The sequence below is a fragment of the Hyalella azteca genome, unplaced genomic scaffold, assembly GCF_000764305.2.
Source record: "Hyalella azteca isolate HAZT.00-mixed unplaced genomic scaffold, Hazt_2.0.2 contig8116, whole genome shotgun sequence".
NCBI lineage: Eukaryota > Metazoa > Arthropoda > Malacostraca > Amphipoda > Hyalellidae > Hyalella > Hyalella azteca.
Window position 1 is genome coordinate 9,797 of NW_025938217.1, and position 21,058 is coordinate 30,854.

Here is a 21,058-nt window from a genome sequence, read left to right on the forward strand (position 1 = left end):
ACAGGTTACCTAGGTCACAGGTTACCTAGGTCACAGGTTACCTAGGTCACAGGTTACCTAGGTCACAGGTTACCTAGGTCACAGGTTACCTAGGTCACAGGTTACCCAGGTTACCTAGGTCACAGGTTACCTAGGTTACAGTCTGCATGCATTGCTTCAGTATGTAGTTCTACATATGTAAAATATTTTCACATTTATATAAGATAATATATTTGAAGGCCTAGCACTTTACACCTCCCATGGCTATGTCACTTAGCTCATAAGAGGTAAGTGTCCAAAAATAATGTCCATTCCTTGTATAGGAAACAAAATAATAGATTTATTTTCTTTTTCCATTCCTAGTACAGGAAAAAAAATTATTGATATATTTTCTTTCGTAAGACTCACCTAATGTGTGCCATTCAAAAAAAATTTATAACCTTTCTATGTACTCAATAATTAGACAGAATGCAGTACATAGAAGACATAAATTAGTAATTAGTAATATTAATGTCAATGAACTATTAATACCTATTAATAACAAAATGAACAATTTTTACAATTAATATCTTCTTAAATAAAAAATTATGTCAGCAATAACAAAAAAGTCTCACAATTCAATAATACCAACAAAAATTGTACATTCTTGATATCTTCACTAGTTGTTCATCTTCAAATAAACAAATTTTACAATGAGTATCTTTTTAAAAAAAATTACGTCGACTACTGTCAAGACGTTCCAATATTTTAATAATACCACCAAAATTTTAAATATCAAACAAAATCACCCACTCTCTGTTTATATTTAAGTAATGTCAAGTTCAATTAACAATAAATAGATCTGATCCACACTAGGCTTTAAATGATGGAAAGTTGTTCAAAATTTACAAGTCCGGATTAAATTTTTCCATGTTTTTGCTCAATTTTGTCAAAATTGTCTTACTGACCTCAAATTCTGAATAATTTTGTCTCCCACTGTGAGTTTTTGAACCTCTCGTGTCTTTTAGAAAATGTTTGTTTTTTAATAGCAAGATTTACTTTATTTTGATAAATCAGAAAGGAATGATTTTGAGAATTTGGGCATGTGTCATTATTAAATATAAGATTTCATTTAAATTTAGGCATTATTAGAATTTAATAGCAGTGATGCTTCAAGAACTTTAGTCAAAAAACTGCTATGAAAGTACTACTAAAAATGCATAATTTGATAGCTAATTCTGATAATTTTTATAAATAAGATGCAGAAATTAATAATCAGTTGTAAATATTAATAATATTGTTTCAAAATCATTCACAATTCAAAGGAACAGCACCCAGACAAGTAAACATTACAGGAGGTATTTATAATTATTATGCCTTTGATTTGTTTACATTAATCAATCACTCAAAAAACAATTCCATTGTTGTCCATTGATTCTCTATTAAATTACAATAAATGGATTTGGTAGGCAATTTATTAATCCCTATAATATATGGAAATGAAAATTTTGCTATTATTTCAGAAATGTCAGAAACTTTTCATGAATGAATATGTTTGTGAAAACTTAACTTTTGTAATCAATGAAGTCTTTGAAATGACAGAATAGTTAATTTTTATTGTTTAGGTAATAGAGTGAGATTGTTGTAAGAATTGTAAAAAAAATTATTGTTGTTCTTAACATAAAAGATGGAATGTTTTTAATATAATAATATGCATTTAAAAAATTACTTTTTAAAGACAACACTTCTAAAAAATCCTGTGTCTCCAATGTTACACATGTACAATGAATTTATAATTTTATTAAAAAATGTCAAAAAATTAATTTTTTAATTTTAGTTTTAAAATTGACAAAAAAAATTCAAAATTATTTATTCTGTCAATTGAATCATGCATTGTCTCCAACTTTATGCAAGTGTGCCAAATTTCAGATCGATTGGACAGGTAGAAGTGTGTTAAATATCGATTATAAGATTTGTAGCAGACAGACAAACAAACTAACAAACAAGAAGTGAAGTTAATGAGAAGTGTTTTAAAAAGAGATAAGTATCCATATCTAACATAATAAAAATGAGCCCTCACTCAGCAACTGCTGACTGAAATGTCATTAAGAACTGGCAACCACCAACCCGAGTCTGGACCAATCAGCGTACTGTCAACTGGGTTGACTTTGGCAAAATATTTTTTTTGCCAAATTTTGACTTTGGACAACATTATTATTTTGTTTTGCTGCCACTTCTTTCTGTTGTAGGTGTGGCTCAAGTCACCCCAGTTGATGGTATGCTTTTGTCATGTCTATGTGTATACCTGTTTTTCAAATCCGATCTAATTGTGTATGTGCATTCGTTGGTTGTTTTTATGTGTGTGAGGCGATCACCACTTTGTGGGTTAATTCTACCGACTTGGGTAATGGGCTAGATTGTCTATCACAAAAGACAAACTTAACTGTCACTAAAATTAACTATTCGTGAAGAATACCTTTACTTTCTTTCTGATAAAGTCATGAATTGAAATCTTTCTTCAATTTAACTGATAAATCTGAAAAAAATGTTTCATTGAAAGATGGTTTCCTGGAGGTTGGAGAAAAGCATCGGTGATGGTTTAATGATGTATACAGCCTTATGCGGCGCATGGTAATGATTATAAATTTCATCTCAATTTCATTTAGTCAATTAGAAACAACTGCCTGAGACTTAGCAGTTGGCCTTATCGCAACTGTTCTGACTTATTATAACTGGACAGTTGTGAACTGTACAGTTGTGAACTGTACAGTTGTGAACTGTACAGTTATGAACTGTACAGTTGTGAACTGTACAGTTGTGAACTGTACAGTTGTGAACTGTACAGTTGTGAACTGGACAGTTGTGAACTGTACAGTTATGAACTGTACAGTCATGAACTGTACAGTTGTGAACAAACTGAGGGTAAACTGAGGGTAAACTGAGGGTAAACTGAGGGTAAATTGGGGGTAAACTGAGGGTAAACTGGGGGTAAACAGATGGTAAACTGAGGGTCAACTGAGGGTAAACTGTGGGTAAACTGCGGATAAACTGGGGTAAACAGATGGTAAACTGAGGGTGAACTGAGGGTAAACTTGGGGTGATCTGAGGGTAAACTGAGGGTAAACTGTGGTTAAACTGGGGGTAAACTGGGGGTAAACTGAGGGTAAACTGTGGGTAAACAGGGGTAAACTTGGGGTAAACTGGGGGTAAAACGTAGAGTAAACTGGGGTAAACTTAGGGTAGACGGGGGGAAAACTGGGGTGAACTGAGGGTATACGGGGAGTAAACTGTGGGTAAACTGGGGTAAACGGGGGGTAAACGGGGGGTAAACTGGAGGTAAACTGGGGGTAAAACGGAGTGTAAACTGGGGTAAACAGGGGTTGACAGGGGAAAACTGGGGGGTAAAAAGGGGGGTAAAGGGGGGGTAAACTCGGGTAAACTGGGGCTAAAATGTGGATTAAACTGGGGCTAAACTGTGGGGATAAACTGGGATAAAATTCTCCTATAAACTTATGATGTCCAAAGCCATTATACGCCTAACAAAATTTAGGTGCGTGTCCGAATCTGCAATAGGTGCCGCCTACGACTCAGGGTTTACGTAGATCAGCTTCCGATATCTGGTCCCCTTTCTGATCCCAAGTCAGACAGCCACGATCCCATCAAAATTTTGAGTTTGTGGCGACCCTGAATTAGAAACCGCCTCGGACTCAGACCGCACGTAAATCAGCTTCTCTATGTCCACTTCAGCTCAGGGTTCGAAGGGCAGCCTCCCCTATCAAAATTTTTAGTTGGTGGCGAGCCTGAATTAGGAACCGCCTAGGACTCGGACCGAACGTAAATCAGCTTCTCTATCTGGGCAGCTGGCTAGCTCGGTATGACTCGGCCCGGCCTACTCTTGTCATACTCTCAGGCGACTATAAAGCCGGAAGTGAGATTCTGTCCAGAAACTGATTTCGATCGGATGGCCAAGCAGACCCAGAATGACTCTGCGCCGAATGTAACAACTATTCGGCCGAACCCTAGGCGGTCCCCGAATTTTGTTAGGGAAGAGTCTGGTACTTATACCTAGCCAGGTCTAATATACACCTAGCCTAATCTAATATAAAGTTGGTAAATAGATTCTTAACAAAAGCTGATTTCTATCGGGTGGCAAGAAGGCAAAGAATAACTTTAACCCGACTGTAGCGAACCCTGCGCTGAAGCTCACGCATGCCCCAAATTTTGTTAAAGAAGTCTATAAATATATGATGCTTCGGCCAGCAGGCAAAGAATAACTCTGACCCGACTGTAGCGAACCCTGCGCAGAAGCTCACGCATACCCCAAATTTTGTTAGGGAATTTAACCCGACTGTAGCGAACCCTGCGCAGAAGCTCACACATACTTCAAATTTTGATAGGGAGGTCTATAAATATATAATACTTCTCAGGTCTGAGCTACGACACGGGGCGAGACTTGATCATCGAACGCAACAATCAGTGCCCCCTGGACCACCGCCCCCTGCACCAACCTCACCACCACCACCATCACCACCACCAGCATCAACAGACCACCAACAAGCACAAACTGCGTCACCAACGGTCACTGCACGCTCAAGGTAGTGAACAGTTCCAACAGTTGTCTGTTGCCTCTGTTGCATCTGGTGCTGCATCTGTTTCTTCAGGAGCATCTGTTGGCTCCTGTGCATCTGTTGATATTCATGAACGTCACCTGCAGCAACAGAAGCTGTTGCACCAACAGTTGGACGCTCACAAACAGAAACAGGCGCTTCAACAGCAATTTCTTCTGAAGGAGACTCAACAGGATCATCATCAACAGGAGAACCAACAGAAGCTCATCAAGCATCAACAGATCCATGAGAGACATGAGAATCTAATCAACTTGAAAAGGCAACAGCAACTGTTGCAGCTACAACAACAGAAGCAACAGACAGGTGGTGCAACTCAACCACTGTTGAGATCTGTTGCCAACAGCAATATCAACAACCCCATATCTTTCCAACTCGAACTCAGACGGAAACAACAGCAACAACAACAGCAGCAACATCTGTTAACCATTGAACAGGAGAACAAACAGTCTCATTATTCGAACACATCACCCATATTTAGACAGCTCGAACAGCAGCAACAGCAACAGAAAGAACTGTTGCATAAACAACAGCTGCAGACGCAACATCAACAGAAAGAGCAGTTGCTTAAACAGCAGCAGCAACAGCAGCAACAGAGAGGGCTTATACCAAAAAATGTTCCGCAGAAGTTGAAAGTGTTCGACTCATCTCAACAGGAAAAACAGCATCACCACCAACAGAAGCACCATCATCACCATCACCACCAGCCACAACATCTAAATCAACAACAGCAGCAACAGTTGCAGCAACAACAGCTTAAGATTCAACAGCAACAACAACAGCTTAAGATTCAACAGGAACAACAACAGCTTAAGATTCAACAGGAACAACAGCAGAAGTTAAAGAAACAGATTCCCCTGTTGCAGCCTCCACCAGGCGGGCAGAAACGGTCTCTGTTGTTCCAGAAACAGAAGTCCCTGGACCAGTCGAAACTGCGGCAACAGCAACAGCAGCAAGAACAGCAACAGAAACAGCGGCCTATCCTCAAACGGCAGCCATTCAGCTACCCATCATCAACAGCAAAAAACAGATATTTCTTCCCCGACGATTTAGACTTCACTAAACTAGACACTAGCTCGCTAGCCATCTCCAACCAGCGCCATTTTGTAACTAGCGTTACTAGCTCATGCGTCACTAGCGTTACAGGCACTAATGCTGCTAGTGAAGGCCTAGCTAAAGTAGGCCTAGCTTGTGATGGCGTGAGTAAAGCCACAAGCTTCCAACATTTCGATAAAGTGACCGCGACTTCCACGAGCAAGAACCCCGTATCTGTGGTCTCGAACGTTGTTAAAAACGTTTCAAACGTCATCAAAAACGTTCCCAAGTCCATAATCCCAGACGTCGTGAAGTCACAAACAAACGTTGTCGGCACCGAAAGAAACGTTGCACTCAGCGCCAGCACGCCTAACGTTTCTGGATCACTGAAAAACGTTTCTAGTTGCACCGCCCTCAGTCTCACGAACGTTGCCCACAGAAATAACGCTAGTTCCCCCAGAAACGTTTCGTCCGTGAACGTTTCCAACAAAAACGTTGCTGGGAGCAACGTTCTCAGACCTAGCGACCCTTTCGGCTCCCTACTCGATGCTGCCTACAGGATGGAGCGACAGGTAGGTTGGGATTACCATTTCTCTACTATACCCTTATCACCTGTACCCATTTCTCTACTATACCCTTATCACCTGTACCCATTTCTCTACTATACCCTTATCACCTGTTCCCATTTCTCTACTATACCCTTATCACCTGTACCATTTCTCTACTATACCCTTATCACCTGTGCCCATTTCTCTACTATACCCTTATCACCTGTACCCATTTCTCTGCTATACCCTTATCACCTGTTCCCATTTCTCTACTATACCCTTATCACCTGTATCCATTTCTCTACTATACCCTTATCACATGTACCCATTTCTCTACTATACCCTTGCCACCTATACCCATTTCTCTACTATACCCTTGCCACCTGTACCCATTTCTCTACTATACCTTTATCACCTTTACCCATTTCTCTGCTATACCCTTATCACCTGTACCCATTTCTCCACTATACCCTTATCACCTGTACCCATTTCTCTACTATACCCTTATCACCTGTACCCATTTCTCTGCTATACTCTTATCACCTGTACCCATTTCTCCACTATACCCTTATCACCTGTACCCATTTCTCCACTATACCCTTATCACCTGTACCCATTTCTCTACTATACCCATTTCTCTACTATACCCATTTCTCTACTATACCCATATCTCCTGTACCCATTTCTCTACTATACCCTTACCACCTATACCCATTTCTCTACTATACCCTTATCACCTATACCCATTTCTCTACTATACCCTTGCCACCTGTACCCATTTCTCTGCTATACCCTTATCACCTATACCCATTTCTCTACTATACCCTTATCACCTGTACCCATTTCTCTACTATACCCTTGCCACCTGTACCCATTTCTCTGCTATACCCTTATCACCTATACCCATTTCTCTACTATACCCTTATCACCTGTACCCATTTCTCTACTACACCCTTATCACCTGTACCCATTTCTCTACTATACCCTTACCACCTGTACCCATTTCTCTACTATACCCTTACCATCATTTTGTATATAAATAAATATCACCATTATATAAATTATCACCATTAATGGCAGTCAATGTGGGATGTGGGGATTGGCTGGGCCTCCCCGCGGGAGTTGGGGGTGCTGGGTCAGGCAAATTCTCTCGTTTTCTACATCACAAAGAAAATGAAGACTAAACGGAGACTAAGGCATCGTTGCATTAAACTGAACATAAANACACCCCACACCCCTGCTACACCCCTTTTACACTTCACACCCCATTACACCCCTGTTACACTTCACAATCCTGCTACACCCCACACCCCTGCTACACCCCTTTTACACTTCACACCCCATTACACCCCTGTTACACTTCACAATCCTGCTACACCCCACACCCCTGCTACACCCCTTTTACACTTCACACCCCATTACACCCCTGTTACACTTCACAATCCTGCTACACCCCACACCCCTGCTACACCCCTTTTACACTTCACACCCCATTACACCCCTGTTACACTTCACAATCCTGCTACACCCCACACCCCTGCTACACCCCTTTTACACTTCACACCCCATTACACCCCTGTTACACTTCACAATCCTGCTACACCCCACACCCCTGCTACACCCCTTTTACACTTCACACCCCATTACACCCCTGTTACACTTCACAATCCTGCTACACCCCACACCCCTGCTACACCCCTTTTACACTTCACACCCCATTACACCCCTGTTACACTTCACAATCCTGCTACACCCCACACCCCTGCTACACCCCTTTTACACTTCACACCCCTTTACACCCCGGTTACACCCCACACCCCTGTAACATCCCCGTTACACTTCACACCCATTACACCCCACACCCCTGTAACATCCCCGTTACACTTCACACCCATTACACCCCACACCCCTGTAACATCCCCGTTACACGGCGCTAGCAGCGATAGGTGTTATCGCTGCGATACTCAGAGATACGAGACAGATAAGACGACCGCTCTGTGGGACGAGCCTCAGTCTGGAGTGAGTCAGTGTTAAGTGAGTCAGTGTTGAGTGAGTCAGTGTTAAGTGAGTCAGTGTTAAGTGAGTCAGTGTTAAGTGAGTCACTGTTGAATGAACTAATTACTTTCATTATTTGACATGTAAAACTGTTTTAAAAATCAGCAATGCTAAAGTTGTAGAGAACGCTTAAGATGCTCTAGTAGAAGCAGACTGCTTTATTGTTCTAATTCTATTTTTTTGTGATCTTAATTCAAAATGAATCGCCTTCATATCATTTCTGCTTACAAACCCAAAATTGTTCATAAATTTGGAAAATGAGCAACTCTATTGTTTGGAATGCAATCTTTATTCAAAATGAATCGACTTCACATCATTCCGTTTAACACCACAAAATTGTCCATAAATTTAAAATAAGCAAGTTCTATTATAAAATTTAAAAAAGTCCGTCATTTTAATATCAACTTTTAAAAATTTGATATTTTATTCATATTTGTGGAAAAATGCGACAGTTTTAAAATATTTTCGGCAAAACCTCAAAAAATTTTCTATAAAAATGCTCCTATTTCATTCGTAGTTATCATTTTGCTTTATTTTCATTTACATAAAATTTAACTCAGTTTCATTCCTATTTTAAATCATCATATAAGCGATCGTGAAATCATTTTTAATTTCCGTTTCATTTCACCTTCGACGATCAGGGCTAACCGAAAAAAGATATATCGTGCATCAAGTGAATCACTTCAAAAGCAATAAGTGTATTAGGTTCGAACAAAATTTTGATTGTGAACATATATCATACGCTGTGTGTGGTGAAAGAATAATGATGTCAGCGGGAGTTACAGAGTGTGATGTCATGCAGGAAGGTGATGTGCCATCGCGAGATGGATGATGAGTCCAAAGTAGAAGATGAAAAACAAGAAGTTTTGACTGTTCCCTTAACAGATGAAGTCAACATTGCGCAAACAGGACTGTTGCAGATGCCGATTTACGCGACTGTTGTGAAAAGATCGTTGAGAAATACTCCTGTTAAGACACAAGCAAACAGTGACTCTGAATCTCACTCGTCAACAGGGAATCTTGTAGAATCTGAATTGTCGGTAGCAGGTCAAATCATCTCACGAACAGGTACAGATTCACCACTAACTGGCACAACCACCACACAAACAGGTACATATTCATCACTAACTGGCACAACCACCACACAAACAGGCACAGATTCACCACTAACTGGCACAACCACCACACAAACAGGCACAGATTCACCACTAACTGGCACAACCACCATACAAACAGGCACAGATTCATCGGGAAGAGGTACAATAAACATTGAAACTTGCACAATCTCGCCTATTGCGAGCGAAATAGTCTCCTCTGATCCGGTTCTCTGCAATTTTACAATAAGAGCACCAACGTCGAGAGGACCCCAAAGTCTGAACAACTTGGGTAATACCACAACTGGGTTGGTAGAGTCGGGAACTACCGAGGAGGGTGACTACTTATTCAGTCTTACCATTTGCCGCGATTCTGACTGTGACCAAGCCAATATTATTGGTCACTGTCATCCCCCAACTGCCGGGATGAAACCTGGAAGCCCTGATACACTTAGACATGAGATCCATAATGGCATGAGTCATGTAGAGTCAGGTATCGACATGACCATGGAAGACTCGGGTAGTAAACATGAGAGTGAAGAGAGTATTTACTCTGAGATTAGGTTAAAGCCAGACGTCCCGCGCGAGGTGGGAGAAGAGGTTCGATCTGCAAGTCATAATTCAGCCAAAGACAGTACGGGTGGTAACACCAAAGAGGTGGATGTCAAAAATGCCGACACGCCCAACAGTAATAGTTCTTTAAAAACTAAAACCGCAAATGGCAACAATGAGCAGAATACATCAGTGAAAGCTGATGGCTTCCATGCGACGGGTTTTGGAGCCCAGAAAACAACGTTAGGCAACCACCAGACACACGTGGATGATGCTCTCCCACCTAGTACCGGTGACAATGGTCAATTTAGTCCACAGACTGCAGGAAAAAATGGCGGAAATTTCGGTAGAATTTGCAACGATGAAAGGTCTTTTGACGATAACGTGAAAGAACCCTTAAAACCTAAACACTCAATGCTGAACGCCATCAAACAGAATAATCTGATAGACAAAACTGTTCGTTTCTCCCCTGAGAACGTCACGCATTCTGTGCCTGGACGCAAGCGAAAGAACAGTTTGGGTATGGCTGTTCTAGCGAGCAGGTTTTTCTCTTTGAACCGTTCTAAACCTAAACGCCTTGAAATATCCGCCCCTTTATCCCTGGAAGAATCTAGGGCCGCCTTGAATGTCCTAACGGAAGAACAACGGGCTAAGATATCGGCACCTGGAGGTAATAAAACGTTGAATACCTCTCTTAAGCCCGTCATTAAGTCATCAACAGAGGCATTGACTGAAGAAAAATTCTTTGAGAAATCTCGCATTCAGGGTTCGTTTTATGAATCTATGAGTTTTGTAGATGAAGTGGAAGAACAGGGAGATGAAAATGGGGTAGACGGGAATGATTCTGATATGTCTTCTGGGTTTCGAATTTCAGGCTCTAAGGCACCAAACCATGACAATCTACAACTTCCAGAAACCTCGCAACAAACAGAAGAAAGTAACATTCAACTTTTAGAAAAACAGAAAAGTGATATTCCCAGTTTTCCATCAAGGCAAAATTCACCAACAGAAACTACCATCAGCTTGACGGCATCCAGTGAAGTTTCTTCTTTCTCCAAGAGAGAGGAAAGTTCGAAACTCTTGGTAATTACCACGAAAGAAAATGTTAAAAATATTCACAAAGCTGCTGATACCTCTTTCTTTGATCCACGCGAAGAACAAGTGTTAGTCAGCAGTTCAGCTTTGCAACAACATGGACCGACTGAGGATACACAACAACCCCTGCTACCCCAAAACTCGACTACCCCCAAGACCCCAAAATCTGCAGACGTGGTACCGACTCACAATATAACCCCCGACTCAGTCGATACTTCTTCTGTCTTCGAACCAGAGAAAAATAACCGAACAATTGAAGAAACGAAGGTAGATATACAAGCCAAAGAATCTCTTGCTCTACCAAAGGCGAATCACGAAAAAAAGACCACACAAGACAAGAAATTAGAGAAGCACTTGCGAGCAGATCAGAATACAAAGTCAACTCCGGATAGTAAAAAACGTAGTCCGTTTCGGAAATTTTCTCTAGGCCCGTTAACTAGGAGATTTGGATCAAAAAATCAACTGAAATTTGAATCTGTTCAGAGTTTTACAAGTATAAAGGCAACAACAACCACACTTGACGGTGTGCGTGATCATATTTCATATCCTGGTCATGAAACTAAAGTATTAGCGAGTCCAAATTCAATCTTGAAGCGACAAAGTGTGCAGACCGAGAACAGCCAAGAGACAACTTTTGAATATTTAAATCGCAAATCAACGTCTATGGGAAATGTGAATACAATCAACAAAAAATCGTTAGAAAGCCAAAGTCACGTGCTGCCTTTGACCCCTACTGAAATCTACGCCCAGAAGAAGACTTTTGAACACGCAACAGATGATTTTAAGCCTTCAAATTACAAGCAAAACACAAAGAACGAAACCAAGCCAAAGTCAGGGTCATCCAAGTCGAATCTTGTAGGACGCAAGTCGGTTTCCAGTAATCAGTTGAGCTCAAAGCAAGAAAGATTCACCCCAAAAGTCGTAGGTGTTGTTCTGAAAAATAACGACGTTTCTTTGGAGAAGCTGACAAATGCAAACCCTGCATCTAAACCTGCAGAATTTCCGAGGGTGGAAGGCGAATCTGTAGAGACAGATCAAAGTCGTCCGATTAATGTGCTTAAGCGAACACAGTCTGATGGACCAGCACGCTGGAATAAATCGATAGAAATTGACTCCAGTTCAGAGAGCATTAAAAACGATCGAAATGAGAGCGTAGTTTCGCAAGTACAACGAAAAACATCCACCAAAATGAGGACTGAGTTGATTCGCAGCGATGCGGTGTTGCCGAAGATCTGCATGAAGGATGACGTGTTCAACACGTTTGATCGTCATAAGACAGGACACAATGAAACTTGGGAAACCATTTCCACCGACTCTGACCATAAACTATTCCTCCACAAAAGTAGGAGCGTTGAAAAACCTCCTGTTGTGAAGACTCACCACCATGTCGAAAGGAGTGCTAGTGAACCAAAATTCATGCGCAGCTCCGGAAGGTCTTGGAAACCTGCCAAGGCAGTTCAGGAGTCTCAAATGGCACCGATCCTCTTCGACCACATGAACAAGCATCAACAACTAGTTTGTGAGGAAGCTGGGGTACAACTGAATTTCCAACGAAATCAAATGATGGGAAATCGTAAACTTCTCGTGACAGACCTCGACTCGTTTGGTGACCAGCTTGATCAACGAACAGCTTTACGTTCATCCATCAGTCTCGACAGCTCTGACTCTGCTCACCAGTCCCTTAGTCGCAAACACAGTTCGTCTAGCCAGACCTCCGGTCAAAGTCGACCAAGAAGTATTTCGTTCGAAGGAACCGATATTCGGGAGTATCCCGTGAGTCAATACCGTCCAGAAACCGAAAAGATGATCGCTGAAGCCAAAAAACGACAGAAAGAAGAAGAAACAAAGAAAATTCAAACGACTGCGCATTCTTTTGATGAAGCTAAATCAAAAGTCTCACGATTAGGCAAATCGTCGAAGGCTAAATCCAACGAGTTAAAGTTGCTTGAAGCTAAAATGGGCAAACAAGATTCATTGCCGGTACAACAGTACTCGTCATACGAGCAAACGAATCCACCCGTGAAGAATCAACCGCTGAACAACGAAGTCCTCATCCGAGAAGATCGGTTGGTTGCCAACCCGATCTACCAGAGTCTGTCTGACGAAGAATATGGCGGACAGCCTGCAAGGCTTGCTGATAATGCTCAAAGTAAGGATCGAATGAGGGACAATAAAAATCAGCAGGATGGGAATATCTTGAATGAGAATGAGGCACGCAAAGACACATATGCGATGTTTCCCCCCAAAATTCGACTCGCACAAAATATGGAGACGAAAGAAGTGGCTGCACTTCAGGACAACTTTGCGTCCCAGGCTACTTCGAGAGCATCATCTCGACAAGGGTCTATTTCTCAGCACCACTGTAACCATCCTGACCACAGACCTCTGGCTGCCAATGCTTCCAACGCGAGTTACATCTCGAATTATTCTCATGGTTATCCCGCTAGTTTAGCTGTCCAGGCAGCTCCTCTGGGACGTAGGTTATCTGCCCAGGACGACTGGAAAGCACGATACATGGCCGCCCAATACCATAATGGAATGGTACCACCTCACCCCGCTGCCTATCCATTGTGCCCTCATGCACATGCGTACGGCTATCCGCAGTACCCTCAAATTCTGCCGCAGTTACCGCCGTTCTACATACCGGTCACTCACACACACCAAATCTCCCCACCCATTCTGAGCTCATCGATGCTGAACATCTATCATGAGATGAACCAAGGGAACCAACTTCACCCTGCCGCCTACCATCAACATGGGACTTCAATGTACCGGAATGCAAACCTCGCTGCGTACCAGAGATACCGAGCGCAGCACCTCATGGACCAACCTGATGTCGGACCACTCCTTCAACCTGCTCTGAGGGTACCACCTGGAATGGAACCACAACCGCAAACTATTGACCCCAAAGAGAAAAATGCAAAACTCGTCTACCATTGGGCTTCCCAGAGACTAAATCACGAATCTCCAGCGGTTCAAGCCAGATACCGACGCCAAATTCCAGTTTTTGAAGCCTACCTGCCCCTGGATTTTGACCAACCTCGTCCAATGCCTCGCGCCCGACCGCAGCGTCCAGCTGTAGAGGTAGAACCCGAAGAAAACCTCAAGGCTTATTTGCTGCGAAATAATTACAAGGTAAGGTTGAAATTTTCGTCTACCTGTTTTTCAAATCCGATCTAATTGTGTATGTGCATTCGTTGGTTGTTTTTATGTGTGTGAGGCGATCACCACTAAACTGGACAGTTGTGAACTGTACAGTTGTGAACTGGACAGTTGTGAACTGTACAGTTGTGAACTGGACAGTTGTGAACTGTACAGTTGTGAACTGTACAGTTGTGAACTGGACAGTTGTGATTAACTGCATAACTTGATTAGGTTGATATACACAACTGATAGCTCAGCCCCCTTTGGGGGTTGAGGGGGGCCGCCTTGCCCCCCATCAGTTGGGGGACAGTTTTAGGTCCCCAATAATTATTTATTATGTGTTTATATTTAAACTGAATTCATGCATAGTTTTATGTACTTGTATTATACTCCTTAGCTGTCACACGTAGGTTGATTTTGTGCCTTAATTTAACCCATATTAAATCAGTGCCCATAATGATATTCCTACCACAAGGCTGTGCCTATAATGCTATTCCTACGGTAAAACGGCGCCCATAATGCTATTGCTACCGTAAAACGGTGTCCATAATGCTATTCCTATGGTAATACGGTGAATATAATGCTATTCCTACCGCAATACGGTGCCCTTAATGCTATTCCTACCATAAGGCATTGTCCGTAATGCTATTACTACGGCACTTGCCTGCTGCAAGAGTATGGGTTAATTCAAAGCACCAACGCGGCACAAACTCAGCCAACGTTTACATGTGATTTTCTTCAATAAATTTTTTATCTTCTCGGTGTTTTATTATCTTTGGCTTCTTCACGTGGTTATCTTAACCCCCACACAACCCCTGACCCCCCACACTACCCCAACCCCTCCACACAACCCAGAACCCCTCTTATCTCCCCAACAACCCCTTGCCGGAAATAAAAAATTTGTAGGAATTTAAAAAAAATGAAAATGAAAATCGATTTTATTTGAAAATGAGGGTTAATAGCAAGGCTAAGGGCAAGGCATTAAAGGGTTAAGGGCAAGGCATTATAGGGTTGAAGGCAGGGCATGTGAGGGTTAAGGGCAGAACATGTGAGGGATAAGGGTTAAGGGCAAGGCTTGTGAGGGCTAAGGGCAGGGTTAACGGCAGAACATGTGAGGGTTAAGGGCAGAACATGTGAGGGTTAAGGGCAGAACATGTGAGGGCTAAGGGCAGGGTTAACGGCAGAACATGTGAGGGTTAAGGGCAGAACATGTGAGAGTTAAGGGCAGAACATGTGAGGGATAAGGGTTAAGGGCAAGGCATGTGAGGGTTAAGGGCAGGGTTAAAGGCAAGGTTAAAGGCAGGACATGTGAGGGTTAAGGGCAAAATGACAGCAAGGTAAAGGTTTTGACAGCATTAGTAACTCGTTATATAACGGATAATGTTTAAAAGAATGAGTATTATTCGGGTCTGCGTAAACGCGATGTTCGACGTGAATGCGCAGGTTCCATTCACTGAAAATGTCATCTTCTTTTTTCCTTGTTATCTAATTTCGCTTTTTCTTCTCTTTCTTTTTTCATGTTCATCTCTCGGCCAATCACGTGGGTATGTCGTCATGACGTCACTTCTCCTCTGAACCAATCACGTGCGTCTCACGCACATGACGTCACTCTTCTGCACCTGTCTCTTATACACATCTAGATGTGTATAAGAGACAGGTTCAGTGTTACTGCCTATGGCTTTTNCTTCTCTCCACCAATCACGCGCATCTTGCTCATGACGTCACTTCTTCTCTCCACCAATCACGCGCTGTGTCTATCACCGTCACGGTATGTAAGCGATTTTTGGTGTCGTCCGTAAAATTACCATCTGGGCAACAACAAAATAACGTTTATTACCTTTCCACCGTAAACATCCGTCACCGCAACGTTTGCGGCAAAATAAAAACATTTAATTAACGAGTCTCGCCGTTGTCACCCTGAGCTAAAACGTTCTTGCATGAACTAAAACGTTATTCTTGCAAATCAATTTTGCTTTAAATCTGAAAACGTTCAACGTGTGCATGCTAAACGTTCATCACTCATTCATCCTCTAAAAAACGTTCACCGCATGCCATACAAACGTTGCTGTTTCCTTATGTTGCTTTGATGAACGTTTCAACTTTGACGAAATAAAAACGTGTTCAAACAAACCCCCCCAACCCCCTAATGCCCCTCCCCCAGCGTTTGTTACCCTGGAAAAAAATTTTTCCCCGAATTTTGGCCCCGGAAATAAATCTTACCCAAATGTGACGTCATCAGATGGCTTTGAGGTTGCCAACTATCATTTAATTTTATTCTTTCGTGTGCCGTATGCCAGCAGAAACTCAAACAAACAAACAAATAAAACAATCCAGCATTTACAATAACATCCCCATAGAATTTGAAACCCAGTCTGGTTTGAGCCAATGTCAGTGGCTTATCTCCTGCCTTGCCAGCCACATGGCTGTGCTAGCGCCAGCCACATGGCGTAGGCCTAATAGCCGTGCACCCTCACGCAGCCACCAGTCGGGCGCCGGTCGCCGAGGAGGACGCAGGCGTCATGTCGGAGGCAGAGACGTCGTCCACAGGTCGTGGCCGCCACATTAAAGTGCGCGGGACTCTGCCCATTGTTAAAACCCACAGTAAAACCCTCGAGAGGCCCATGGGTCAGTGCTAGTTGCTAGTTCTTACCTAAAATCCGTAGCTAAACTGCATGCAAACGAAAGTCTCCCTGCCTTGTTGTTGTCGATTATTCTTTAGAAATTTTTCGTTCTACCACAACATAGCGGCGCGAATGTAAGTTTTCACTATTGCATGATTTATTAAGGAATCTACATTATAAATCGGATTTTAAGTATTCTACAAGATGATTGGTCTATACTAACACCAATGGGTCAAAATGTCTCATACTTCAAATTCAACCATTATTAAAAACTAACCACCAAACCTTCAACTTGGAACATGTTTGGTTTGGAGGGAAAGCAGTTGAATTGCTTGACGCTTGAGAGATCGTATAAGTTCAGGTATTACAAGCTCCAGGGTTGGTGGCACTGCAGTAGGTGCTTATACACGGGGCTATTAGTCGCGTATATTAGTTGCGTCGACTACAGTTTTGCAGGCTGAGAGCCTATACACGAGTATAGTGTTTTCGGTACACTGCGCCCGCGTCAGTGCGACGTTGGGAGTTGTCGAGTGAGGTGTATGAAAGCAAGCGAGAGCTCCACAGCTGTGCGCTACAGTGGGCAAGTAAGAGAGCGACGCAGGTCTGCTCAGTACGAAGGCCGAGCCGCTACTGGGCACACTAGACTGCTTCAAAACAACTTGAGTTGCTCTGCGTGCAATGCACCAGCTATTTTGCCTCCGAAGATGTCAATCATAACATAACGTATTGATCTCGGCGCTGAAGTGTAGACCTGATGTGGCCTGTCGCCGATTCTTTTCCTTTTCGTGCCTTGTTCATAGATCTAAAATCGTTTCATTTGACCGGATCTTTTCATGACAGACGATAGTTTCAAGTAGCTACTAGACTTCCACCGGGTTCGATATGGTGTCAACTCATCACTAACAAAATCACAAATTTTAGTTGCGTTGACTAATCGACGCAACTATTCGCCTATAAGCACCTACTAGTCGCACAACCAGCGTCACTGCTGTGCGAGTCGCCAGTTGCCCGCTAACATCCACGGGGTGCGGTACGTTCCGCTACTGTTTTCAAAATTATTCATCACTCCAGAGTCTCGGTAAAATTATTTTAAATAATCACAGATTTTATTATATCTCATGTATTCCCTTATTGAGTAAGAAGTTCAATCAGTGCATTCGTGGAAGGAAGAAAGCTCAGTAACAATAACTGAAGGAGTGAATAAAACGACTGTTGCTTCATATTTACTTTCTATTTGTTTGATCAATTTATTTTACCCATCATATGGGCTCTGTGCCAGTTATATGTACCACGTAGCCATTATTTGGATCCTATACCCTTTATATGTCCCCTGCCCCCATTATTCGATCCTGTGCACCATATACACAATTTTCGGACCCTCACTAACAAAATTTAGATGCAGGCTAGACTCTGCACCAGGTGCCGCCCAGGATTCGGGGAGCGGGTAAATCAGCCGCTAATGTATATATGGACCCTGTACCCATTATATGGACCCTGTACCCATTATATGGACCCTGTACCCATTATATGGACCCTGTACCCATTATATGGACCCTGTACCCATTATATGNGAACGGCTATTTAAATTGAACCTGTTTTCAAATGAGGGATATTTCCTTGATAGTACCAGTGGAACTATAGTATAAATAATATGTAACCTGTCTCTTATACACATCTAGATGTGTATAAGAGACAGGGGTGGGGGTGGGGAGAATTGGGGTGATTGAGTCGCGGGTTCGAGCCTCGGGAAGCTCAGTTAACTTCTCGATGTCGCTGGCAGCCGACAATGGCGGTGCTTGCAGCATGCCTTTGGGTTTAGGTTATCTTAATATCTTAAGGTCCTAATGGGGATTAGGAATAGATCCCCGTCACACTAACCCCCCACTCCCCCAGGGACATCCAGGACCGGTGTGTGCTGAAGGTGTTTGACGGGGGGGCAGGTGGGGGGGAGTTCAACCCCCGGCGGGGGGATGAGGGAGACGCCGCCCCCCACGGCGCCCCCCACACCCCCGCCATGACAGAGGAGGAGGAGCTTGTGGCCGAGCTCGCGGCACAGGTCGGCCCTGTCTTATTTTATTAATAAATTAAATTTAATTGATTAATTTAATCAAATTAATATAAATTAATTTGATTATAAATAAACCCGCAAGTTCTTATTTTATTATTCGATTTATTGAATTTCAATTAAATCAACTGATTAATTTAAGAAAATTAAAGACAATGTAATGGTATATAACCCGCAAGTTTTCATTTTATTATTTGATTTAATTAATTATAGTTAAATTATTGGATTTATTTATTTAAATTAATGGCATTGTAATGGTTTGGAACCTGCAAGTTCTCATTTTATTATTTGAAAATATTAATTTTAAGTAAATTACTTGAAAATTTAATTAAATTAAAGGCAATTGTGATGGTAAGGAACCAGTAAGTTCTTATTTGATTTATTAATGGCTATTATTATGGCTACTATTAATTATAAAACTATTATTAATAGTAATAGTAAGTAATGAAAAGGAATCCGGAATTTAAAGAATAAATGTGCGTATGCGTAACTATGAATTTTCTACTCCGTAATTTATAAGCATAAACCCTGAAAACTTTTCTCTAGCAATATGTTTCGCGACGTCGCTCCTCATTAAAAATCAGTCTCCGCTGGAATAAATATTTTCTGCGTCAGACGACAGAAAATATTTCAGCGGATAATTCGAGGGCAGACNCCCGCCCCGCCAAGTCCCCTGACGCGGCGCGCCGCCGCCGTCTCAGTGTCGCGTCTGACGCGGTGGTGAGAGGTTGTGTGTGTGCCGCCGCTCGCCGCGCACCTGTCCCGACCTTCTGAGTGGTCAACTTTACATGAGTTAGAGTGGACTTAAGACGAGCCTTAACGATCGCGCTTTAAAGGCGCGTGTAACTAAGGCCTTTAAGGCGCGTGTAACTAAGGCCTTTAAGGCGCATATAACTAAGGTCTTATTTGAAGCCACGAATTGAAACCTTGACGGAGATAAATGGGAGTTTCGAGGGGGAATTCTGGGAGGGGAGGGAAGCTTATGGGGGAGTCGAGTGGTAGAGTGGGGAGGGATGATAGAGTGGTGGAATATTTTAGTAAATGAGTATTTTTCATTTTTTAACAGTATTTTTCATTTATTATAATTTTTAGTAAATGAGTAATAAGTGAATGAGTGGAGGAATGGATGTGGAGTGGGAGGAAGAGTGGGTAAATGAACGAGTGGATAATATGTAACAGTGAGTGGGAAAAATTCGGTCATAAAATGTAATAAAGATAGACAACGTGCAGAGTCAAGAAATAAAATTTTTTTTGATCAAGTTCCTCAGTTTATTTGAGTTTCCGTTGATTGATTTCCGTTTTCTGTTGGCCAAAATTCCGAGCCAGAATCACTAAAAGTCCGCGGGGTTTGATCCCAGCATTTAATTTACTTTTAGTTATACGAAATTATTACTGTTATTTACTATTACCTTTTTTTAATTATACTTCAATAATTTGTTGAATAAATTCTAAGTTTTTATATACATATTTCAAATAAGTTACTCTTTCGTTTGTTATACCAAGAATATTTATTCGTTCGACTAGTAATATTAGATGTTTTTAGTTATACAAAGTGATTATTGGTATTTACATAAAATTTTATTTATTTATAATTCAATAATTTGTTGAGCATTTTTTCATTCATAATATACATATATCAACAGATGACGTATGTAGCACACTTTATTGGCTGAATGGTATGCCTTATTAAAATACACTTTTGTATAAAATATGTTAATTATTATCTTGAAATTTTCAGCAGCTAAAATTAAATGAACTTTCTGTTTAATAAAAGAATTCGTGCGTACGTACGTACGTAAAGTTCACCACTCTTATAGGACTCTAGATCGTAGAGTATGCACGCTAGCGCCCCTAGATCTCCCTAGATCCTCTACTCTAGACATTTAGCAGCTTAAGTTTCAACCTTAACTCACGCATGTTTTTCTCCGTCAAACTCGTTAATTTTTGCGCACCATAAGTATTTTTTGTTATATTTTATTTTATAATTTATGTTATTACTATTTATTTATTTTTTACGTTGATTTTACAGACGAACTTCACACGACGCTAGAGCAACGTTTCTAGCGCCACGCTAGAGCAACGTTTCTAGCGCCACGCTAGAGCAACGTTTCTAGCGCCATGCTAGAGCAACGTTTCTAGCGCCACGCTAGAGCAACGTTTCTAGCGCCACGCTAGAGCAACGTTTCTAGCGCCATGCTAGAGCAACGTTTCTAGCGCCATGCTAGAGCAACGTTTCTAGCGCCACGCTAGAGCAACGTTTCTAGCG

General features: G+C 41.9%; 2 protein-coding genes across 2 annotated transcripts; both read left to right on the forward strand.

Moving 5' to 3' along the window:
* Positions 1–3,919: 3,919 nt before the first annotated feature.
* On the forward strand, positions 3,920–9,247 carry LOC108670728 (putative uncharacterized protein DDB_G0271606). The gene is made up of 3 exons (XM_047881503.1): positions 3,920–4,013; positions 4,386–6,190; positions 9,236–9,247. Exons 1-3 carry the CDS (start codon positions 3,920–3,922, stop codon positions 9,245–9,247), a joined length of 1,911 nt encoding a protein of 636 aa, XP_047737459.1.
* Positions 9,248–11,071: 1,824 nt separating this feature from the next.
* On the forward strand, positions 11,072–16,742 carry LOC125178233. The gene is made up of 2 exons (XM_047881504.1): positions 11,072–14,097; positions 16,539–16,742. Exons 1-2 carry the CDS (start codon positions 11,626–11,628, stop codon positions 16,740–16,742), a joined length of 2,676 nt encoding a protein of 891 aa, XP_047737460.1. The 5' UTR covers positions 11,072–11,625.
* The last annotated feature ends 4,316 nt before the right edge of the window (positions 16,743–21,058 follow it).